A 26505-nucleotide genomic window follows, 5' to 3' on the forward strand; every position below is an offset into this window, starting at 1 on the left:
AATTTAGGACAACTCTTAAAAATCACTCCTATTTTTAGGACTCTTAAAATGTTAATCTAAGAGTAAATCATAAATTATAACACTATCAATTTTAACACTAAAATAGCTCCTAAACCCACGACAGCTTAGAAGTCATCCTGAGGACTAAATAAAACGGGATGTCATCCATAGAAACAAGGTCAACTCCGCCTTATCTCAGATTTTCTTAGTAAAACGTGCTCATAGCAGTTTTGTTGATAGATTTTAAGCAAAAACTCCTAGCTAGGAACTCTTTGGTTACCTCCTAGTGGTAAGATAAAAATCTTTGTGAATACAGGCCCTGGTATATTTCTATCTTGTTCTAGTATTTGCCATTGCCAGTGTTGCTTCTCAACTAACCCCAAGCCTTTCCTTCTAATCCTAAAACCCTTGCATTTGTGTTTCTACTCAGACAATTTTATTCTGAATGATTTAATCATCATCTGAAATGTATAATGCTATTGTGTTATAGTCCAAGGAAAATGAACCAATTTTATTTTATTTTATTTTTTAACTCTATGTTTGTTTGCAGGTCTCATGATCTTATACTTGTCTTTTCAAGTTAAACTTGGACAGGAGAAAATATTTACATCACAAATATATCTTATTACCGTAAAAGTGTGAAATGTTTTAAATAATCCAAGATGCGGGAGGAGACAAGTAACAGACCTTTATTTAAAAACACTGCGCAGAGTGCAAAAAACAAAAAAAAAACAAATAGCATGAAACATGAATACACAATAAATTAGAGTGATCAGTAAGAATGTGCCTAAATGTGAATGTCAGAATATGGAATAAACTGTTATAACTCAACCACAGGAAACATAAGGCATTGGAAACATCCCTAACCACCTCTTAAACTAAAATAATGCAACCATTAACAGGCTATATACTTCAAACCAACACAGATTAATAGACCTTATTAGTCAACAATCAGAGCATGAACAATTTTGAGAGGCTTTAGGGTTGCTTAAGGTCAATTTAAAACTCATCCTTCCATTAAAATACTTATTGAGGGAATTCACAGAACTGGTATAGTTACATTACTGTGTCCTTGAGTTGCTGTATTGCTTTTGGTATGGAGAGATTACAAAACAATAAATGGTACCATTGCCATAATAAAAAAAAACATTGGACTGCAATAAAATTACTCTGAAAAAGACCAAGAGAGACAAACCCTGAGATAAATAGCAAGAACTTATGTATGGGGCACAGGAAAAGCAATTCTCACTTCCTCACACAAATATTTTCCACACGTTATCAAAGGAGCCAGTTGCGTTGAAAACAGCATAAGGGGGGAAAAAAGACATCAGACAGAAACTTAAAAAAAAAAAAAAAAAAAAAGAAAGTGGCATTCAGCTTAAATAAGCCATGCATATTTACAAAGCTGTGGATAGTGGAAGCCTTACTTTGTGGGGAATTTTGAATGAGCAGAACAAACAGCTGCATTATTTGTCTTTTCTCTTTCTCTAAATTATTACCAATAAAGGTAACCTTAAGACTCAAGACTGAGCAGATCTCTTCAATGTTAATCTCTACTGTAACATGGTCCCACATTAGCAGAATCCTAACCTATAGTTAGTAGGAAAGCAAACTTTAAAAATAGGGTTAACAAGCTCTCAAAGGCATTCTCTACATGATTGTCTTTGGTTTAGTAATCCATTCACACCTAAAAATGACTTTGTAGCAGTCCAGCCAGCAGTTTTTATGCATTATGCCAAAATAACTCAAATGTTCAGTTATTTTCACTATTTCACTATTATTTTCACTACTCATCCAGACCAATTTGCCTTGGTTTCATAACAGCACTGAACAAGTATGTAGAAATGGATGTAGAAATGGCAATTTATTTTTATTTTTTAGACATGGAAGAAAAATGAAAAATACTTCATAATAATGGAGAAAGAATGAGACAGATTAAAAATTGTTCAGCTTGTTTTAGAATGAACTCCTAATATCTTAATTGTGACATCAAAATCAGTGATTCAGAATCATCACTGGGACCTTCTTCAAATGTACAAACAGCAGGTGTGTAGAATAAGCATCAGTACAAATATTGAAAACAGGAGGGAACAGAAGATCTGGCCAGCCAGTGATCTGACAGTTAGAAGTTCTGCTGCCGGCGTTTCTTTGCATCCATGGCATCGAGAATGGGTTGCCTCTTAGCTGTATAGCGTTGCCGTAGTTCTTCAATCTCACGCTCCATCATGGGATCCAGAGCAGTGAGACGCATCTGCAGCTCCTCAAAATCAAGGTTTTTCAACTACAGAGACAAATAGTAATAAACACACAAACAGTGATCACCTGTTTAAAGCTTTATCAGGTCATGCAAGACTAATCAATGATTTGTGGTCGACCAATATATCACCGTGGCAGATAAATTGGCTGTTATTTGGTATTTTTTAATTATCTGCATCGGTTTCAAGTGCAATTTATGTAACTGGCTGCTATTAATGGCATATTCACTGACCACTGTATGAACAATTAGTTTGATTCAGTCTTTATTGTAGTTATTGAATACTGTTTGCACCATGTAGCACCAACAATCATTCATGCGATTATCTAATCAGCCAATCGTGTGAGAGCAGTGTAGTTCATAAAGTCATTCAGATACGGGTCAGGAGCTTCAGTTAATGATCACATCAACCATCAGATTTGGGGAAAAAATTTGATCTCAGATGGACTGGTTTGAGTATTTCTGTAACTGCTGAATTCCTGGGATTTTCACACACTACAGTCTCTAGAATTTACTTCAAATGGTGCCAAAAACAAAAAACATCCAGTGAGTGGCAGTTTTGTAGAAGGAAATACCTTGTTGATGATAGAGGACAACAGAGAATGGAACTGATAGCGTCTACGGTAACTCAGATAACTGCTCTGTACAATTGTGAGAAGGATATAATCTAAGAATGGCAGGTGGTTTTAATGTTGTGGCTGATCTCTCTCTTTCTCTCTCTCTCATATATATATATATATATATATATATTAGGGATGCACCGAAATTTCGGCCACCGAAAATGGCATTTTTTTGTTTTGGCTGAAAGAGAAAAAGGCCGAAAATATGAGCCGATATATATATGCCCCTCAGTGCTCAGGTTTCACTCTCGATCGATCCAATCACATTCAAGGCACTTCCAAGCAAAGGCCGATGTCAGCGGTGTGGAAATACTATATAATACTAATAAGCAGTACCGCCGCAACCTATACGCATACTACGCAGTCTGCGTAGTGCACCAACTCCCAAGGAGGGCACTATCTTTCCCTAGGAGGGCACCAGAACGTCCACCGGGTGCCCTTCCACGTTGCGGAACACAGTCTGAACACTTCACGCTCATATTGCGAACGCGACAATCCTCTTGACTCCTGGGGCATGAACAAAGATCACTTTCCATTGCTTGTGTGGACTGCACGCAGGTATATATCTGCCCAAGCACCAGCACAGAGAGAGAGAGTCAGAGATTCAGTGCAGCATCTCATGTTCTTGAGTTGCCAGAAAGTTGAGCAACTTTTGTTCTTGAAGAGAAACCTAAACACTTTAACTTAAATAGAAAGCAGTCCAATTTGCTATGTGTATAGCAATTACATTCAAATTTGTTTAGCCCTGCAAAACTTTGTTCTTCACTTGAGGCTACATCTGTCATTTACAGTTTGAGTTTGGTTTTAGTTCTATTACTAAATTGTGTTGTGTTTTGCACAATAATTTTATATTAAAGTACAAATACATTTACATAAACAGAATAGAGGCCCTCTGCTGTTCTGTCTGTGATCATTAAAATGACTGCGTAACATATTTAAACTTTTTGTATTTGCAAGATGCTAGCCTAGAGCTGCTAAGTTCATTACTTGACTGCTGTTTTGCATATCATTAGAATTTTCTAGAACGTTACATTTATTGGATAATTGCTAAAAAAAAAAAAATCTGTTAAATTTGATTGTTAAAGAACTGAATAAAGAATAATATATTTAATATTGTTATAATATATATTGTCCAATTTTGGTGTTACAATAAAAGTGTGATCATTTTATTGATTTGTAGTTTTTCAATTCAGATTCATTAAATTCATGAAATTAATGAAAAAGTATAATATTCATACAATTATATATATAAAAAAAAACTATTTTAAAATGGCTATAAAAATTTTTGTTTCGGCCCATAATTTTCATTTCGGTGCATCACTAATATACATACATATATATACACTCACCTAAAGGATTATTAGGAACACCTGTTCAATTTCTCATTAATGCAATTATCTAATCAACCAATCACATGGCAGTTGCTTCAATGCATTTAGGGGTGTGGTCCTGGTCAAGACAATCTCCTGAACTCCAAACTGAATGTCAGAATGGGAAAGAAAGGTGATTTAAGCAATTTTGAGCGTGGCATGGTTGTTGGTGCCAGACGGGCCGGTCTGAGTATTTCACAATCTGCTCAGTTACTGGGATTTTCACGCACAACCATTTCTAGGGTTTACAAAGAATGGTGTGAAAAGGAAAAACATCCAGTATCGCGGCAGTCCTGTGGGCTAAAATGCCTTGTTGATGCTAGAGGTCAGAGGAGAATGGGCCGACTGATTCAAGCTGATAGAAGAGCAACTTTGCCTGAAATAACCACTCGTTACAACCGAGGTATGCAGCAAAGCATTTGTGAAGCCACAACACGCACAACCTTGAGGCGGATGGGCTACAACAGCAGAAGACCCCACCAGGTACCACTCATCTCCACTACAAATAGGAAAAAGAGGCTACAATTTGCAAGAGCTCACCAAAATTGGACAGTTGAAGACTGGAAAAATGTTGCCTGGTCTGATGAGTCTCGATTTCTGTTGAGACATTCAGATGGTAGAGTCAGAATTTGGCGTAAACAGAATGAGAACATGGATCCATCATGCCTTGTTACCACTGTGCAGGCTGGTGGTGGTGGTGTAATGGTGTGGGGGATGTTTTCTTGGCACACTTTAGGCCCCTTAGTGCCAATTGAGCATCGTTTAAATGCCACGGCCTACCTGAGCATTGTTTCTGACCATGTCCATCCCTTTATGGCCACCATGTACCCATCCTCTGATGGCTACTTCCAGCAGGATAATGCACCATGCCACAAAGCTCGAATCATTTCAAATTGGTTTCTTGAACATGACAATGAGTTCACTTTACTAAAATGGCCCCCACAATCACCAGATCTCAACCCAATAGAGCATCTTTGGGATGTGGTGGAACGGGAGCTTCGTGCCCTGGATGTGCATCCCACAAATCTCCATCAACTGCAAGATGCTATCCTATCAATATGGGCCAACATTTCTAAAGAATGCTTTCAGCACCTTGTTGAATCAAGGCCACATAGAATTAAGGCAGTTCTGAAGGCGAAAGGGGGTCAAACACAGTATTAGTATGGTGTTCCTAATAATCCTTTAGGTGAGTGTATACATATATACATATATACACACACACACACACACACACACACACACACACACACACACACAGAGCACTTTATTAGGAACACTATGGTCCTTGTTGTTGTAGCCCATCAGCTTCAAGTTTGACATGTTGTGCATTCTAAGATGCTATTCACAGGAAATCAGCAGTTACAGAAATACACAAGCCAGCCTGTCTGGCACCAATAATCATGCCACAGATTAAATCACTGAGCTAATTTTTTCCACCCCTTCTGATGGTTGACGTGAAATGATGTTCCTGACCGGCTGCAATCCATTGCTACACAGTCAGAAAATTTTAGTACAGTGTTCCATCCGCACTGGTGAAAAATGCATGCAAGGGAACAGTTAATGGAACCGAAAGATATGCAGAATACGATTCAGGTATTTTGTAAAGAACAGAACCAGTTCTGACCAAGAACCGGTTCTCGATCCCAACCCTATTACAGAATTTATACATAAGATGGTTCGGGGCCAGGTTCCTGGGCCGGTGCGCATTCTTGAACAGTTACGAGCATTTCCACTGCAGAAAAGAAAAGCAGTTCCAGGGCAGAAAACCTGGTTCTGCACCAGCCCCAAAAACTTGCTGGTCTCCGAGCAAGGACTGATTACATCAGAGGGTGGGATAATGTAACAACAGTTTAGATTGATACCATCTGCAGCAATGAGTACTTCTTTACTATATATCAACAATAAAAAACCCACAAAATGTCAAGCAAAATGTTCAGCAATAGCGGATGAAATGAGCACTCTTCGGAGATTCATAATAAACTTGATTGAAAAGGGGGTCTACAAGAAGAGATACGGCAAGATAAAACCTTACAAGAGAGCACAGCGACCAAAAGAAGGACATAAGCAAAAGCGGCAGTGGACGGAGCAACAGTGTGCTCAGATACCGACCAGTAAGCTCTAACGTGGGCGTTGATCACACTTGATATAAAACACAGAATCGCAAGTGTCTTCTGTAGCTGATCTAGGTAAGTTATTACATTTGTCAATGTTGTTAAGCTTTCATTACACTATTCTCATCTGATTTTGTACATTTGTTTTGTGAAGTCATTTTTGGCCAGCTATTCTGTTAGGAAGATTGCTGCTATCTGTTAAGTAAACTGATGGAGATTCTCTATCAAGACATAAACATAATATATGCTAAGGCAAAAATCTAGAATATGACCAGGTTCTACACCTAGGTTAATCACAAGTCCTCTATGAAAGTTTATAGAGCTTAACAAGTTCATGAATATCTCAAGTCTGTGGAAAAGTGAGGCCGGTTTACCATAGGCTCTTGATTGCCCTGGCCATGAACCAGCCTAGCACAGGCTCAGCATTAGAACCATTGCCATTGATATATATATATAGGGATTATACCTGCCAATTAGCAACCTCGCTCTCTAGATATCAGCATCTGCCATTAATAAGTCCATATCGGTCGACCACTAAAATGACATGGTATCAAAGCACTTACAAAATCAAAGTCTCCATCTTGAGGCACTTTCCAATTGTCTGGAAAAGCGGTCTTGGAAATTAAATAAGGGTCCTGCTGGTTGTGGTTGTAACTCTCTTGTGCTTTGTTTGAGTCCTGTTTGTCGAAGTAGTCCATGAAGGATGGACGTGGAGCTTGCTGAGCTGTAGGATTTCCTATTTACAGGGGAAAACATATTTTCCATCTAAATGTGTCATAAAAATGTAAAATGAAAAGCTAAAACAGGGTTCACACTTCTTTTGTCCAATCCTTTTCATTACTTTCATTCATTCATCATTACTGGCTGAGGATATTTTTCATAGAGATTGCATTTATAAAGAGCATTTTTTAGGGCCACAATCCCAATTGTAAATCCCCAGATAATCCCAGGTTTTTGATGACTGTTAAAATCACCAATAACTCCAACACTTACTCCTCATTGAGCCAAGATCAACCTCATCTTCTTCATCATCGCTGTTAATGACCATGGTGCCCAGGTCGGACTCCAGCATGGTGCCGCCGTACTCGATCATGGTCTGAGCCCCTTCACTCATGGTTCCTGTGGCTCGCATAGTGCCAGCGCTCTCCGAGCCAGACTTCACCATGGTGTGGGAATCCACTTCCACTTCCTCCTCCTGTGGAATACAGTGAAATACAACATCAGCTAAAACACAAATGCTGTGGTTCACCTTAAACAGGAAAATTTGGAACTGTGCAAATTTTTGTCAATGGTCTCATAATAAGTGCAATTCCTACCGAGTTCTCGTCATCCTCCTCCAGCTCTCTCTGTTGCTCCTGTTGTTTCTTTACCTTCATCTCCATAGCCTCTGTAATCAGGTCTCGTAGAATGGTTACTGGCTTAGCACTGGTTATAAAAGGATGCTGTAAAACAGACCAAATAATATGTAAATTGGAAAGTGTAGCAAACACTTATTAAAAGGTGCACAAAGTAGTTTATTGTTTGCATTTTGCTTACTGATACAAAAATGTCTCTATTGATTGGCATGGATGGAGAATGACGCAAAGGTTTAGTTTCCAGATGCCATAATAAAAATACTCTGTTTGTAGGCTTATTTATAACCCATTATTAATCTATTAAGTAACTGAAAATGTTTGATAATAGGGGGTTACTGAGATAAAATTAGCAGTACAAGGCTAAAAATGTGTTCTGAATCACACCATGAGGGGAGAATGACCATATGTAGAATAAAATAGCTTGATACGACTGGAGTCTCCAACTCATGTGAGAGTTTTAAATATATGTCATAAATACTAAATGAGTGGACACATGTACTTGCGACTGGGAAAAATGGGAAATGGCCTTCAAACTAAAATGATCTATCAGCTTATTCATCTTTTAGTTTATAAGAATGTAGCTAATTTGTTTCTGCATTTTAGATGCACATACAACCAGGGATGAGGTGGAGGCTAAACGCACGTAAACGCCGTTTACGCACCTCCAAAATTCGGAAATAGCGTTTACCCACCTCCAAAGTGGGTTTATCCACCTCTAAATTGCGTTTATCCACCTCTAAATAGATAGTTCCTAAGCCATTTTAAATTAAGCTTATGTCGTTTTAGTTTCATATTGTTCATTATTAGTTTCATAGGTTGTTAAACCTAAGACGAAGTCTTTCATAATGCACTGCTGCCAGTGTTTCCCATGCGCGTGCATCGATATTGACTACTACTAGCTATATACAGTGCGCTGACCTCAAAAATCCAGCTGTATTCTAACAATAACTTAGCTCTCCTTATTAGCTAGGCTCCTTGCATGCTGGCTAATAAGTAATAACTGACAGTGCTGTGTTGGACAGATTTATACAGCGGCGCTCCATGACGGAGAGAGAGCCCGAGAGGTACGGGTGAGAGAGAGAGAGAGAGAGAGAGAGAGAGAGAGAGAGAGGTAGCCTAGTGCTGCGCGAATGCGCTATGGCTCTCTGCAATCAAATACGATTTTAAATAGGCTTAGTAAAAAATTAAAAATAAATCGAAAATCAATGTGTGGCGGTCTGCGTTGATATTGTGGCGGGCAAAAATTATTTGATTCCAGCTTGTTAAATGTGAATATGTTCTAGTGTCTTCTCTCCTCTGTGACAGTAAACTGAATATCTTTGAGTTGTGGACAAAACGAGACATTTGAGGACGTCATCCTCCTGGGCTTTTGGGAAACACTGATCCACATTGTTCTGACATATTATAGACCAAACAACTAATTGATTAATCGAGAAAATATTCAACAGATTAATCGACTATGAAAATAATCCCAAATCCCTAATCATTATGTACAGTATTGCATTGGAAGCCCTGGATATAAGCCTCCCTCTCTATCTCTCTTAAATATTTTTGTTCTCTCTGTTTTGTCATTTAGTAAACTTTATAGATTTCAACCATATTATGCCTTCTTTGGTCTCTTTAACAAGAACTTAGATTAATGTATGAATTGAATAGTGATTGTGTAACCTATGATGAGGGAACAACCAGTGATACCCTTGGTAGTACCATCAAATGATAGCCTATAGCGATGTCATCAGGATACACATACACCGGTAGGCAGTGGCCCACGTCGTGGTCCACCAGAATTTATAGTTTACCCACCTCTTTTTTTACCACTACACCTCTGCATACAACGGTCTACATGTATACATGACCACAAGTGTGTAAGCAATATATGGCTCTTTCCCAACCTGCAGAAGTTGAGTGGCTGTGGCTCTCTGCTCGGGGTTCTTCACAAGACATTTCTTCACAAAATCTGTGAATTCATCACTCCACAGCTCTGGTTTCCGGAATGTGGGTGGAGGATTTGTTGGAATCATAAAAATAGCCTGAAGTATAGACAAAAATATCAAAACATGTTAAGAGAAACTATGGCTATCCAGTTGTCTGTCAAGTTAATGCATGATTTTGATATATTGTATGTTTCTGGTCAAGGTATTTTAAGGTTAAAAGTAAAACTGCTGTCTTATTTGTATATTCCACTCACCCTCATAGGATGAATGTCTGCATAAGGAGGCTTTCCCTCAGCCATTTCTATGGATGTGATACCAAGAGACCAGATATCTGCCACACAGTTGTACCCAATCTCCTGGATCACCTCGGGGGCCATCCAGAAGGGTGTTCCAATAACCGTATTTCTTTTGGCCATTGTGTCCTTTAGAGGCAATTATATATATATATAAAAAAACATTGAATGGTTAAATGGATTCATTAATTGTGATATACTGTATTCAATCCCTACATTTTGATACTCACCGTAAGTTGTCCTGCCACTCCAAAATCAGCTAGTTTAGCATGGCCCTCTGTGTTGAGGAGAATATTCCCAGCTTTGATGTCCCTGTGGATTTTCCTCATGAAATGGAGATACTCAAGACCTTTCAAAGTGGATTTGAGAACTGTGGCGATCTCTTCCTCAGTGAGCTTGTCAAGAGAAAGAAAACAGGGTAATACATTCATTTAAGGCTCCACAATAACGCACTAGTTAAGAATTAATTAACAATTAACTGAATGTAGAGTAAGGCTATCTTAGCCATCATTTACAACTTATTGAATGTCTTATTTTTGGAAAGTAATGTTATAAATGCTCCATTTCAGGGATAAAATTTCAAGTTTACTATATTATGCAAGTAATTAAGGGTAATTAGTAAATTATAAAAATATGTCAATTCAAATAAAACTTTTTTTAGTTTACTGCAAATACTGTAATCAGCTAATAAATGTCACAAAAATGAACCAGATTGTGTTTATTTTAAGATTAATTTAATTGAATGAAATTAGTTAATTAGTAGTAGTTCATTAATGCAGTTCATTATTAACAATTTAGTAAAACCAGTACTAATAGTTAGTCATAATATAGTTCAATAAATTTAAAATTCCATCTAATAAGTGCAAAACAATCCAATAATTTGAGTAGGTAAAATATTTACTTCAGAACAGGGAGGGAGTTAAGATGTCTTTAATACAACATTATAGCAATATTATTTATTAGTAAAACCAATACTAATTAGTAGGGGTGGGTGAAAATATAGATTTTCCGATGCATCACGATCTTTATTTGAACAATCTCGATATGGATTCTTAAATCCATAGATATGACAATAAATTGACTGGCTTCACATAATTAATGAACATGCTTATTAAAAAAACAATCATAAGTTAAAGAAATGTTTTGGAAAAAAATTGGTTTTAGCTAACCGTTTTAAATGTACTCAAACCTGCTCAGGACACAATTATTTTTCCATCATTACAGCTGGAGTGCATATACGATTGTAAGGTTTGTAAATAAGTAACATATTTTATACACTGTGGTTCAGTAGGCTAATTATGTGGCACATATTGCCAAATGTAAGCTAACTGAAAAACTGAACAAGAAATATTTAATTTTACATATGTGTAACATGATTAAATGTCATATTCACAAAGTTATATTGACATATAACATAAAAAGGATTTTGTAGGATTTCTACTCAGGCAGTGAATGGAGTACTCATTAAAAGTTCTATGAGCCAATGGAATTCCTATGACGTCAGATGCAGACCCATTTTCACGGGCGGACTCATTTGATTATGACACCGGCGATAGTGACCTCTGGCAACTAGATGTGACATGACAAAGTTGAGAAAAGTTTAACTTGATGCAAATGAAGAGTGAGTATCGGGAGCGACAATCAATAGAAGTGAATACGGTGACGGTGGATCTCGCATCAACCATCTCCTTTTAAGAAAATGGAGTCTCTGTGTTTCTGTGAGTGATTTCACTGTTCTATATGATTCATCTGTAACGACATACATGGATATAATAAGTGTGGAAAAGAAATTGTCGGAAGTCTGTTTAAAAGCCTGTGCTGACCAGCTGACCCCCATCTTCACACAGATCTTCAACAGATCACTAGCGGAGTGTGAAATTCCCTGCTTCTTCAAATGCTCCAACATCATCCCCGTCCCAAAGAAACCCAAGATCAAGAATAATGACTACAGACACGTCGCTCTGAAGTTTGTGGTCATTTGAGAAACAAGTGTTGGCCCACCTGAAGGACCTGAACCCTTTCTGGACCCCCTTCAATTTGCTTATCGAGCAAATGCTTATCATATCCACAACATCTGGACAGACCATTGCACATGCAAGCATCCTTTTTGTGGAATTCAATTCAGCTTTCAACACCATAATCCCAGCAATCCTCTGGACTAAATTAAACCAACTCTCTGTTCCCACCTCTTTCTGTCAGTGGATCACCAACTTTCTGAAGGACAGGCAGCAGCTAGTGAGACTGGGGAAATTCACTTCCGGCACATGTAATGTCAGCACTGGTGCCACTCAGGGATTTGTGTGCTCCCCACTACACTTCTCCATGAACACCAAGCGAATGCATCGCCAAGGACCCCTCAGTCAATCTCCTGAAGTTTGCAGATGACACCACTCTTATCGGCCGCATCCAAGATGCAGATGAGTCTGGAAGGGTAACTGTCTGGTTTGGTTCAGCTAGCCAATCGGACATTCAGAATACTACAAAGAACAGTTCGGACTCCTGAGCGGATTATTGATTCACCCTTTCCCACCCTCCAAGAACTGTACACATCAAGAATGAAAAATGGAAAAACCACTCTGGACCCCACTTACCCAGCCCACTACCTCTTTGAACTGTTGTGGACTTCAATTCAGCTTTCAACACCATAATCCCAGCTATTCTCTGAACTAAATTAAACCAACTCTCTGTTCCCACCTCTTTCTGTCAGTGGATCACCAAATTTCTGATGGACAGGCAGCAGCTAGTGAGACTGGGGAAATTCACTTCCAGCACATGTAATATCAGCACTGGTGCCACTCAGGGATGTGCGCTTCCCACTACTCTTCTCCATGAACACCAACGAATGCATCGCCAAGGACCCCTCTGTCAATCTCCTGAAGTTTGCAGATGACACCACTCTCATCGGCCTCATCCAAGATGCAGAGGAGTCTGCATACCGAAGAGAGGCTGAACAGCTGGCTGTCTGGTGCAGCCAAAGCAACCTGGAGCTGAACATGCTTAAAACTAGTTATTTTGAGGAGTGGTGGTGGTGGTGTAGTGAGCTAAAGCACATATCTGTTAATCAGAAGGTCGCTGGTTCGAGCCCCACAGCCACCACCATTGCGTCCTTGAGCAAGGCACTTAATTCCAGGTTGCTCCGGGGGGATTGTCCATGTAATAAGTGCACTGTAAGTCGCTTTGGATAAAAGCGTCTGCCAAATGCATAAATGTAAATGTTTTAAGTCAAAAGTACAGGTACTCTGGTACCAAGTCGATACTAAAATAAAAAAATTTAAGGATACCAGTGTTTCTGCAATCTTACAGAGCTACACATTGGTTCAGTAGGCCAATTCTGTGTTGTATAAAAGTTTGAAATAAATAAACGCAATGACATGTTAAAAAGTTCAATTTTCACTTGTTAAAAGTTTAAGAATTAATTGATTAGACACCATTTTGATTAAATTAAATTGAAATTTAAAACATGTTCTGGAAAATAATAATTATTATTAAATTATAAAAAATACCTAAACTGGTGAGTTCAGTAGCACATATTGTATTAGCATATTTTTGCTGTGGTATCGAAATATATGATATCGAGAACAGTCAAATTTAACTGGTATCTGTACTCTTGTATCAACACTACTCAAAACAGTGGAGATGATTGTGGACTTCAGTAAGAACACCCCAGCATTATCACTGCTCACATTCTGAATAGCACTGTGGCAGCAGTGGAGTCATTCAGGTTCCTGGGCACTATCATCTCACAGGACCTGAAGTGGAAGTCACACATTGACTCCATTGTGAAAAAGGTCCAGCAGAGGTTGTACTTCCTTCACCAGCTGAGGAAGTTTAACCTGCCACAGTCACTGCTGATACAGTTCAACTCAGCAGTCATTCAGTCTGCCCTCTGCACTTCAATAACTGTCTGGTTTGGTTCAACTACCAAATCGGACATCAGAATACTACAAAGAACAGTTCGGACTGCTAAGTGGATTATTGATTCACCCTTTCTGTTCTTTACAGTCAGTTGCTGATCATAAACAACAACAAAAAAGAAACATTTCATTCTAATCAGGCATAGCACAGATAAGATAACGGCATTAGAGTATTTCTCATTAACATGCGCTCATTTAAAGATGCTGTTTACAGAAATGCTGGATTCTCTTCAAGAGACAGTACCGGATTTTAGCACATGTTCAAATCAATGTAAATGCCTGTAAATAGTACAAATTATGCAATTAAACAATAACAATTTAGCAAAATATAATATATTTAATATATTATTATAATTATTGATTAAATACATTGATCTGTTAATTTTTAAAAAGCTAAAATGTGACCAAAATGTTAAAAAACTGATAAAATATCATTAGTAAAAAATATATTTTTATATTGTACCTAGTTAGTAGGACCCTGTGGCTGGGAGAGAAGTTGTTATACATTAGGGCTGCAACTAACTATTATTTTGATAATCGATTAATCTAACGATTATTAGAACGATTATTCGACTATTCTGCGATTATTGCAAAAATTAATCATTAGCTCTTAACCGATTATTCTGCTTGCATCCCGACTTAAAAAGTTGTATTAAATGTGCTTAAATTACCTCTAAATGACATTCACTGAATTAAAGGGGGTGAAAAACACTTTTTATAAGTTTAATTCGTAATGAAATTCACTGCAAAAAAACCCTATTTTAATCAAGTGTTTTGTCTTGTTTTCCATTTAAAAATGTCTACAAATCCTTAAAGCAAGGTACAATTAATTGAGAAGCAACAGATAAGATATTTAGACTTGCTTTAAGACAATGTATATTAAATATAAGTGTATTTTATATATAAGTGTATTTTTTACTTGGTTATACTTCTGCGAGTGCAGTTAAGACAAAATATACTTATATGGAAGATCTATTCTCTAAAAGCAAGTGTAAATATCTTATATGCTGTTTCTCATGTCAATGCATATTATTTTTTTTTAAAGAATTTTTAAATATTTTAAAATATTTGTATTTTTAATATTATATTCAACAATTTATTCTTCCACAGTATAGCTGCTAAAGTAAATGTACGTTGTTTTAAAGGAGTTTTAGATATTTATATTGGAAAACAATCCAAAATAAAAACAAATCATAAATGTATATTGTTGCAGTGTACAATGGGGCGAAGACTTCCTCTCTCACCTTTCTGTTCACTTCAATCAATCTTTAACTCTCAAAAAACAAACTCTCTCATATTATTAAAGCTGTGTATTGCCAATTTTCTTCACGATAAGAAATGCACAGTAACACATATATTATTATTCAATAAATCACAAGCCATCGCGTTATAATCTGTCTGCATTAAGCTTGTGCACTCGAGGGACAAGCATTCCCGCAACAGAGTGTTCATCAGCCGGATGCCGTTTCAGTCTCTCCCCTTAGATCGGGACATTCACACAACACATAGAACAGGCGCTGACCACACAGAAAAATGCTAGTTTATAGTTAGTTACATGATCTGCTTCCATATTATTTGCACTTTAATAAAGCTAAAATGCATTAAATATAACCGCATTTTAGATGTAACACAGGGGCAAGATTTGCTTCAGCGGAGCAGTCTCCAGCTCCACTTATTCCACAACGAGAGTGCTTCTGTATTTACTTATTTTGTATTATAATTCCCTCATACTTTGAGATCTACATCACCTGACTGTGGTCTGTGTAATTCTTCCTCTCCTCAGTCAGGCGCGAGCTGCAGTGCTGCTCTCGCGCACCATCATTACAATGTAAGGCAGTGGTGGCTCAGCGGTTAAGGCTCTGGGTTACTGATCAGAAGGTCGTGGGTTCAAGCCCCAACACCACCAAGACACCACTGTTGGGCCCTTGAGCAAGGCCCTTGAACCTATCTGCTCCAGGAGCCGTATCATGGCTGACCCTGCACTCTGACCCCAGCTTAGCTGGGATATGTGAAAAATAAATAATTTCACCATGTATATGCAGAAATGTATGTATAATGTGTGACAATTGGTCAAATTAAATTAATTAATTAAATTAATGTGATGTCATGTTAATTTTTTTTTATTGTCAACGTTGTCGATAACATCGGCTAATCATTTCAGCCCTATTTTACATGTAAGCAAAAGTGATATTATAAATGAAATATACCCATATGAATCGATATCGAAACGAAAGCTTTTGAATCCAAATCAAAAAATCTGTATCAATACCCAGGCCTAGTCATGATTAAGGTATTAATATATTTAAGTGAACTTGAACGCCACCTAATAAATGCAAAAAAACCAAAAAAAACCAGTAAGTTGAATAGGTAAACAATTTTCTTTAGAAGAGGGGTCAAGTTGCCTTTATAAGAAAATGTTATTACATTTTTAGTAACTGGATGAATATTGTTTAGTAAATTTGATTTATGATGGATCTCTGATATTGTGTATTAATAACATTACTTTCAACACAAAAATAATGTGTTTAATAAGTTGAAATTTATGGCTAAGATAGCCTTACTCAACATTTAGTTAATTATTAATTATTGTCTTATTCATGCTTAACTAGTGAATTATTGTGGACCCTTAAAATAACCAGTACACTTTACAATAAGGTACCATTTAATGCTAGTTTATTAAATTAAATACTATACTTTTTAAATAAATATAAACTATTTGTTGAAACTACCATTAAACAAGATTTAAAAAAGGATGTGTATAGTTACTTCTGTTGTATTAAAATGTATTGTGAAGTGTTACCAAAAAAACCATGTGATGAAAATGTGCTGTATTTTGCTTTCTTTCCACCCCATTACTTACAGTTTTGTTGCGCAGTCTGATAATATCAGAGACTGATCCAGCACCACAGTATTCCATCACAATCCACAGGTCTGTGTTCTTGAAATAGCTGCCATAGTACTTCACCACATACGGACTGATAAAGTACAAGGAGAAAATCACTATGTTGGAAATTACAAAATATAGACCAAACAAAAATATACATCAAGCAAAGGTTACCTTAATCAATAAAAGGTTATTTATCATCTACTAAATGTCTTTACCTGTCACACTGCTGCATAATGGAGATCTCTTTGATGATCTCCTGCAGATCTGATTCTACAGGTACCTGTTTGATGGCCACCACTTGGCCTGATTCCTTGTGAATGGCTTTAAAAACACTGCCATACGAACTGAAACAAAACACATATTAAATTTTAATTATATACAAATTATCTGCATTCAGTATTACAAGGCAAAAAAGAAAGGTTGATACATACCCTTCTCCAAGCTTTTCAAGAACATCAAATACTTCCTCTGGCTGCTTGGTTAGACTGTCTTCACTTAGCTTCTTCAGTTTACTGTTGAGAAAGGACAAACGTATTCAGTTTTAAATGTCAGGGGTTCATACACCAGGAGCTTTCTTGAAACTTACAATATATTATTATTAATTATTATAATGACATTACGTGTAGAAAATGTACAAATTAATACAGTAACTAAATTTATCCAGACTGCGTTCAAACATCGTCCTGTAGATATAGTTTGCTAGGTAAATTATGAATATAAACACAAAAGCTAGTTAAAGTTAGTTCACTGATCTACAGTTTCAGTTTGGCTATTGAGTTGAGGCCTGTAAATATTAGCTAGACAGATAACTGGTTGGCCGAGCTGGATATTTTACTTACTTTCTGGGCACCGGCTGATCCATTCTTGTTATTTAAGTTACTATAAGTATTTTCTGGTTAATTTCAAAAACTTTGCTGGCTCAGGATCAAAGTTAAGGAGCTATAACGCATGTTTTGATTAGACTTTCAGGAAGCACTTCTATCTGCCTTTCCGTGCCGCTGCTAACAGCGATGTGTGAAGCTAGCTGACGTGTGGGATTTTCCATAATACAAAATACTTCAAAATAAAAGTCCCGAGAGAATTCGACATATGAAATAATTATTATAAACATGACTGAGAATAATCACATAACTCAGGGCAGTGACACCTGCAGCTGTACTGTGCGTACCACGAGCGCTTCGACTGATCTGATAAATATTTACTCAGAATATTTCACCAATCATTTAATGTGTACCTGTTTAGAAGAACTAGTAATATCAATTTGCGAATTAATACTTATTTTGAGTCAGATATTTTCAGTTAATTGGCCATAATTGGTGGTTTGTAAAACGGTCAGAATCAATTTGTGATTCAGTACAATTCGTTCAGAGCTCTCACTCACACCGAATCATTGGGAGCGGTTTCTCACACAGTAAAACAATATCGGGATATTTATGAATTTTTGGAAGGTGGCAAGGGGTCTTTCAGAATCTCAGCTGCCCCATATATTGCCTGATTTTATTACTTTTTTAATTAATGTCTGAAGGTGTTGACAAAAAGTGGGGACACAACTTTGAAACCATATGACACGCATGTGTTGTTGAAAAACAACCTTGCTCTGATATGAGATATTAATTGTTGCTTTTGATGAAACAAGCTGTTTTTAGGCTAATCATTAAAAAAAAAAAATATCCATTTTATTGCATATGAATGATTGAACCCTTCTCTGTGGACATTCTGTTTTAGATGTAGTGAGAAGACAATAAGTGCCATAGATTTTATATAATAATCTTTCAATGAAATTGAAGGGGAAAATTGTGTTAAATACATTCTAGCTATTATTAATCCCTCATAACATCTACAATTTTAAATATTTTCATTTGTAAATTAATAGCAGTTACAATTGCTCAACGTGTTTTGTCAAAAGTCCCAAGACCCAAGAATCAGTATTTAGTAACCCTTACAAAGGTCATCTTTTATTAAGTATTTGTGCTTATAGTCTCGTAAATCATGGGCGCCTGCAGGATTTAATCTGAGAGTACAACACAGAAATATCCCTAGCGGTCTGCACAGGCCTTAAAATAAAACCCGAACCCGATCCGTACTCGAGACCTTGTGGCCTGACCCTATCCGGCCTGGACAATACCGTCTATTTAAGCCCGAACTCGACCTGAACCCGAAATCGCTTCCTATCTAATTTCTTCTCCTAGTATCTTCTCTTGGTATAGCTGTATTTTATGTAAGCATAGGCAAAATTCTCAACAGTACTGAAAAAGTAATCATACACAGTTTTAACAAGGCACGGCAGCCCCCCAGACGTGCAGAAACACACATTCGGTGTGAACGGCCCCTAACTCGTCCGTTTGCACGTATCTGTAAGTCAGAGCGCGTGCGCGAAACAAGATCAGTAGGCCTGTTTATTTTTTTCATTAATTGCACACCTCTAAATCTGCCGAATAAACTTTATATCAAGGGGTCCGGGGGCATGCTCCCCCGTGAGTTTGTTGCTAAAAAAAAACAACACCAAAGCGTTCAATTCTGGTAACTTTGAGATAAGCATTTATTTTATTTTATTGAGGATGAGTTGCATTCATTTAACTATTGGCTAAAGCATGTCTTCAGTAACGGTTCAGACAGACGAGTTTTCGAATTGAGAAGAACTCAAGTGTCCCGCGACGCGTTTTTATCAGTTGAAGAAATTATTTTAAACTTGACACAGCATAAAAAAATGCAGCGCTCCCATAAAAGATGCCATAAACACTCTGAAATGTGACGCAGTTGTCAAAAGACATCCATCTAGTGAATGTTAACGATTGAAAAACAGCGCGAGCGGACGCAAAAACACGTTCAGTTTGAACAGCCCCTTGTTACCATGACAGCACAAGCTCAAGTTTCTCAAAGTTACCTCTCAAAAAGACAGACTTTTGTTTCAGTTGACTATGTAAATTTACACTGTATCTCCTAGTATCTCCTAGACAGGCTCTGGTAAATGTTATAGTATATTTTAAATCTTAATGTTAATATTCCCTGTGTCACAAACATGATATGCCAACAAAATTATTTTAAATGTTTAGATCATTTTATTCTCCTGAAGTAGGTTCTATTAGCATCTAGTATCAACAGAAAAAAAAAAAACAAAATGGTTACTATATGAACTCCCATTTGTTTTGTGAAAGAAATTACTAATGTGACAACTCTGTCAGATTTTCTGTCTGACGGTGGTGACGGGACTATGAGTTGACATTCAATGTTAAGTCATCATGTTTTTGTGGTTTTCAAGCAAATTTTTATTATATTAAATATAGAAATAGTGTTTAGTTTCTAATAATATATAAATACTAAATATGTGGCATATGTGACAGCATATATTGCTTTTTTGGATTGATAGTCATCAACTCTAGCTGAGTTAGGGTTGAGGGAACATAGACACACTGCCCCTCTAGCATAGTATAGGCACATATGATTAAATATTTTCAGAGTGCTGTTGTGTGTTTAAGTCCAGCATTGCTAGGCAGCATCTCTCATTGGAAGAGCGTAGAAGGAGGAACAGAGAGTATAAAAAAAAAAAAGCGAAGAGAGAAAATCAGTGTTAAAAGAGGAATATTCAATCGCAGGGATGGCAGTTTCGATTCGCGGCCCACACGACTCCACATGCCGAAGTGTCCTTGGGCAAGACACTGAACCCCAAGTTGCGCCCAATGGCAGGCACTAGCATGGCATGGCAGCTCTGCCACCATTGGTGTGTGAATGGGTGAATGGACACAGTGTAAAGCGCTTTGGTAACATATAAGGTTAAAAAAAAGCACTATATAAGTGCAGACCATTTACCATGATATCGAAGCACATGAGACAATTTATATTGTTACATCTAAACATTTTTATTTCATGTAGAATAACACGAATTGTATACATTTTATCATCCAATTGTTTAAAAAGTTTAATATTACTTTGTTAGCATAGCAGAAATTGACACCTAATTGTTTTATTATTTTTATACAGCTGTTTGTAAGTTACTTTGTTAACATAGCAGATGCACTGCAGACATACAGATCTGAGATGAGATAAAACATCTATAGTTCATTTGAGTTCCAGTGATAAATATCAAAATACTTAAATTTGAATCTTGATTAAAAGGTTTATAAACAATAACATACTCACTGTTGTGTTTGTTTTAATGCAGTAATTGATTGATTCAATGTATTTGATAGTTAAAATGACTACATATTCTGGTTTTCGTCACCACCGTCAGATATGTGTCAGGTCTGTGTCACCTCCGTCAGATTAATATTTTGATAATATTTCATTATGATATTTCATATTTGTCTTCTAACATGAGAATGTGTTTTGAAATCTTAAAAAAATCTTGATTGCTGTTAAAGGTAAAGTTACAATTCTATTACACAACCCAATTAAAAAAACACAGACGGAAATCTATATAATATATATAATATTGAAAGTAATGTTTTGTGGCCTCTGTCAGCTTTGGTGAAAATTAATGTTTACTATACTTCTTAAAGGTCTAGCATAATGTGAGTAAAATTGTATTTGTGTTTTTGGTGTCTGATGGTGTTGACCCAAAATAAGTAATGGCAAAGTAAAAAGCACATTTTGATAAAAAATAGAAAAGTTGGGAGGTTGTATCAAAGCATAGCTCAGGAGCTTAGTACATGTTAGATACATACATGTTGTTTAATTTGTCTGAGCACAAGGTTTTATTTTTTAAATGTTGCACCCTGTTTTGTCCCATGTCTCAAGAATCAATAAAGATGCTGGCGTCAATATAGCGATATATTTATTTCAACGTTTAATGAGGTTTCAATAAAATGTATCTTAAATAATATAAAAATCTCAAACATTTAGTGTGTACACAAATGCATACAGACAAATTAAAGCAATAAACGATACAAATATAAATATTATAAATAGCAAATCCTCCAGTCTTGTGTAAAAGATGTGATAACACAACATAAATTATTTCCAAAAACATTTAGAGAATGAATGTTGAAGTGGATTTTCATTTAGTTTCATATATAAGGGAAGCTACATATTGTCACGAACGCCTACGAAGGCGCCTCCCCGATCGGCCACCGGAGATCTGACTCACCTGAGTATTAACTTTCCTCGCAACCCACATACTGGGCTTGATTAGCCCACAGCTGCTCCCCATTAATCTCCCTCTATTTAAACCATGCGCAGTTACACACACACTGCGAAGTCTTGTTTGCTCCAGCTACATTACCGAGCGTTTCTAGTTTACATTCCCTGCTGATTATCTGTTTACCGACCTTGCACTGCCTGCCTGACTACGTTTGTTTGCTACCTGCCTACCTGAACTCTCGCCTGTCTTCCCGTATTGCTGTTTGCTGCCTGCCCCGACTTTCTGCCTGCCTTACCACTCTCCCTGCCTGCCTACGATTGCCCTGTCTGCCCATTGTCTGACCATTGCCCGTTATCACCTGTGTACTCCAATAAAAAACTGCTTATGGATCCCAACTTACCTGAGCCTGTGTTACGGAAGACTTCGCCAGACACCGATCCAGCGGTAATATCACGCATGGCCGAAGAACTCTCCGCCCAAGCGAGTCAGCTGTCAGCCCAACAACACCAACTCGGGCGCCTCACGTCAGCCGTGGAAGAAGTTATGCGGTCCGTACAAGCTCTGCACCAACCCACACCGGCACCCACCGTGCCTCAAGCCAGTCACGCGGTTGTCACCGCTCCTCACTACCAGTCGATCACCAGCCCACGGCTGGCACTTCCCGAGAAGTTTGATGGCTCGCCCTCGAAGTGCAAGGGCTTCATCATGCAGTGCTCGGTTTTCCTCACTCAGCAACCGGCACTTTACCCCACCGATGAGAGCAAGATCCTCTTTGTATGTTCAGTTCTCACGGGCAGAGCTCTCGACTGGGCTAACGCAGTCTGGACTAACCAGGGTTTCACCCAGACTACCTTCGACTCCTTCATGCGCAGCCTGATTAGCATCTTCGATCACCCTGAGAGCGGCAAGAGCGCGGGCGAACAGCTGCTAGCCCTACGTCAGGGAAACCGCACGGCGGCGGATTACGCACTCTCCTTCCGCACCCTCGCCACGCAGACCGGCTGGCTGGAAAGCACCCTCAAGCTTCTTTTCCAACAGGGTCTGAATGCCGATCTACAGTCCGAACTGGCCTGTCGCGATGAAGGAATCTCCCTCGATCAGTTCGTCACCCTGGCGATACGCGCCGATAATCTCATCCGCTCCAGACGACCAGCCCGGTGGTCTGCACCGGTAACTCCGACTCGTCAGCCCCACGAGGATTCCGAACCCATGCAGGTCGTTCGGACACATCTCACACAAGAGGAAAGAGAACGTCGCCTCTCCCAACACCTCTGCCTCTACTGCGGCCAAGCGGGGCATCTACGCGCCAACTGCCCGACGCGCCCATCGCAATCCGGGGTGAGTCAGCTAACTACTTCTACCCTAACTTTCACTTGTCTTGAAGTACCCATCAAACTCACTCACGTTTCGGTCAATATCACCACCCGCGCCATGGTTGACTCGGGAGCGACAGGCAACTTTGTTGATGAGTCATTATGCAGACGTTTTAACATTCCCTTGATATATTGTATCCCTCCTTTGGCAGTGGCGGCGCTAGACGGGCGCCCCCTAGGGACCGGTCGCGTGTGCTACACCACCACCGACGTGATCCTGCAGGTGGGGGCACTGCACACTGAGACCACACGCTTCTTTGTCATTCACTCACCCCACAATCCAGTCATTCTCGGCCATCCCTGGTTACGGAAACACAACCCACAAATCTCCTGGCAGGATCATCAAATCACACAGTGGGGCGCCGACTGCACGGCGAGATGTCTGAGATCCGTCACGCCTACCACCGTAGGAGCAACCAGTATCTCGAAGGAATCCTACGTCTCACCCCTGATACCCCTGAATACGCTGATCTAAGTGTAGCATTCAGCAAGACCAAGGCAACGCAGCTTCCACCCCATCGCGTGCATGACTGCGCCATTGAGGTCATTCCTGGTGCCTCACCGCCCAAAGGCAGGATCTTTCCCCTGTCGGAACTCGAATCCCGCGCCATTAAGTCTTACATAGAGGAGGAGCTAGCCAAGGGGTTCATTCGGCCATCCACTTCACCAGCAGCAGCCGGCTTCTTCTTCGTGGGAAAGAAGGATGGATCCCTGCGCCCCTGTATCGACTACCGCGGCCTCAACGATATCACCGTGAAATTCCGCTACCCACTTCCTCTAATCCCCGCGGCCCTTGAACAACTACGGTCCACTAAGATCTATACCAAGCTGGACTTACGCTGCGCCTACAACCTCATTCGCCTCCGGGAGGGGGACGAGTGGAAGACGGCCTTCTCCACCACTAACGGCCACTATGAGTACTTGGTGATGCCTTTCGGCCTGTCTAATAGCCCCTCTGTATTCCAGACGTACATTAATGACATCTTCCGAGACATGCTGAACCAGTGCGTAATCGTCTACATCGACGACATCCTGGTTTACTCCAACTCCCTAGAAGAGCACATCAAGCAGGTCAGAGCAGTATTGAAGCGGCTAGCCAAACACCAACTTTACGCCAAGGCAGAGAAGTGCGAGTTCCACCTGACCACCGTCGCATTCCTCGGATACATCATCAGCCCAGAGGGGGTGGCCATGGACGAGAACAAGGTGTGGGCTGTCTTAAACTGGCCACAACCCAACACGGTGAAGAGATCCAACGGTTCCTGGGATTCTCTAACTTTTATCGACGTTTCATCAGGAACTTTAGTACCGTCACCTCGTCTCTCACCGCCATGGTGAAGGGGGGACAGACCAAGCTCCACTGGTCCGCCGACGCACTCCGGGCATTCAACCAGCTCAAAGAACGCTTCACCTCAGCTCCCATCCTGCACCATCCCAATCCAGACCTCCCTTTCGTGGTGGAAGTGGACGCATCCGGCACAGGTATCGGTGCCATTCTCTCCCAACGCCAGGGTAACCCCCTCAAATTGTTTCCCTGCGCGTTTTACTCCCGCAAACTCTCTCCAGCGGAGCAAAACTACGATGTAGGCAACCGCAAACTCTTGGCTATGAAAGCCGCACTGGAGGAGTGGCGGCACTGGCTAGAGGGGGCTCGACACGCATTCCAGGTTTTTACCGACCACCGCAACTTGGAGTATTCGCCAAGAGACTCAATCCTCGACAGGCCCGATGGCCGCTTTTCTTCACAAGTTTCCGCTCAAAGAACGTCAAGGCGGACTCACTTTCCCGTCAGCACGATGCCATGCCTCCAAGACCCGTCGCTGAACCTATCATCCCGTCCACTTTGTTTCTGGCTCCCATCCAGTGGGACATCATGGCTGACATCGCACAAGCCCAGACGACTGATCCACCTCCACCCGACTGTCCGCCAACCGGACATTCGTACCACCCAGCCTCCGAGAGAGGGTAATGCGCTGGGTCCACGATGCCATGAACTCTGGGCACCCTGGCATCTTTACCACCATACGCCTCCTGCAAAATCGTTTCTGGTGGGGGACCTTACAAGAAGACACCACCGATTTCGTGAACGGGTGCCCCGCCTGCAACGCAGCCAAAACCCCGAAACAACCTCCCGCAGGTCTTCTTCAACCTCCACCCATACCGCAACGTCCCTGGTCACACATCGCTATCGACTTCATCACCGACCTACCTGTCTCCCGAGGTCATACCACCATATTAACCATCATTGACCGCTTCTCTAAGGCATGCCGCCTAATACCATTACCCAAGCTCCCCACAGCTCTCGAGACCACTGAACACCTTCTCCACTGTGTTTTCCGCTACTATGGGCTACCCGAGGACATCGTATCAGACCGTGGACCCCAGTTTACCTCCAGGGTATGGCGAGCCTTCTTTCGACTATTAGACATCAACGCCAGCCTCACCTCAGGGTACCACCCCCAGTCAAACGGTCAGACGGAACGATTAAGCCAGGAAATCACCAAGTTTCTTCGCACCTACTGCCACCACAACTGATCAGATTGGAGCCGTTTCCTCCCCTGGGCCGAATACGCCCAGAACTCCATCCTAAAACCCTCGACCAACCTAACTCCCTTCCAGTGCGTCCTGGGGTATCAACCTCCTCTGTTCCCCTGGTCCGGCGAGCCATCGGAGGTCCCGGCGGTTAACGACTGGCTCCAGCGCAGCGAGGCGGTATGGGATCAGGCCCACGTCCACCTCCAGCGGGCCGTGAACAGGACCAAGAGGCAAGCGGATCGTCGTCGCCGCCCAGGCCCTACCTATTCCCTGGGTCAATGGGTTTGGCTCTCGACCCGAGACCTACGCCTACGCCTCCCCTGCAAGAAACTCAGCACCAGGTATGTGGGTCCCTTCAAAATAATCAAGCAAATTAACCCTGTGTCATTTCGACTCCAACTGCCCGCTAACTACCGCATTTCTCCCACCTTCCATGTCTTGTTACTAAAACCCGCCGGTGGCCCGAGGTCGGAGGAGGAGGAAGCGAACCTCGGCCCCCCTCCCATCACAGTGGGCGGTGAAGAGGCGTTCCTGGTGCGAGCATTATTGGACTCCAGACATCAGCGAGGTTGGATCCAATACCTAGTGGATTGGGAGGGGTACGGTCCAGAGGAGAAGTCCTGGGTCGGAACAGATGACATCCTCGACCTCAACCTCATCTCAGAGTTCCACAGGACCCACCCAGAGGAACCGGCCCCGGCCTCGAGGTTGACCCTGTCGTCGATCACGTCCTCGCTTCAGGAGCCTCTCACAGGAGGGGGGCTCTGTCACGAACGCCTACG

The 26505-nt window shown here is 40.2% G+C and overlaps 1 protein-coding gene across 1 annotated transcript; it reads right to left on the reverse strand.

The window, feature by feature from the left end:
* Nucleotides 1-677: 677 nt before the first annotated feature.
* LOC127619854 (serine/threonine-protein kinase 3) lies at nucleotides 678-17735 on the reverse strand. The gene is made up of 11 exons (XM_052092867.1): nucleotides 17578-17735; nucleotides 17170-17250; nucleotides 16954-17082; nucleotides 16712-16826; nucleotides 10168-10332; nucleotides 9899-10066; nucleotides 9603-9740; nucleotides 7672-7797; nucleotides 7349-7550; nucleotides 6919-7091; nucleotides 678-2281 (listed from the first exon to the last, which is right to left on the reverse strand). Exons 1-11 carry the CDS (start codon nucleotides 17598-17600, stop codon nucleotides 2123-2125), a joined length of 1479 nt encoding a protein of 492 aa, XP_051948827.1. The 5' UTR covers nucleotides 17601-17735; the 3' UTR covers nucleotides 678-2122.
* Between the last annotated feature and the right edge of the window lie 8770 nt (nucleotides 17736-26505).

Source organism: Xyrauchen texanus, chromosome 26, assembly GCF_025860055.1.
Source record: "Xyrauchen texanus isolate HMW12.3.18 chromosome 26, RBS_HiC_50CHRs, whole genome shotgun sequence".
Classification (NCBI taxonomy): domain Eukaryota; kingdom Metazoa; phylum Chordata; class Actinopteri; order Cypriniformes; family Catostomidae; genus Xyrauchen; species Xyrauchen texanus.

What these genes read in the sequence shown, in the direction of transcription:
- LOC127619854 (XM_052092867.1), bottom strand. Translation starts at nt 17,600, where the DNA reads ATGGATCAGCCGGTGCCCAGAAA. An exon ending in CTTGAAAAGCTTGGAGAAGG is followed by an intron (nt 17,083 to 17,169) that starts GTATGTATCAAC and finishes GTTTTGTTTCAG; the next exon opens with TTCGTATGGCAGTGTTTTTA. An exon ending in TGATCTTGGCTCAATGAGGA is followed by an intron (nt 7,092 to 7,348) that starts GTAAGTGTTGGA and finishes CCCTGTAAATAG; the next exon opens with GAAATCCTACAGCTCAGCAA.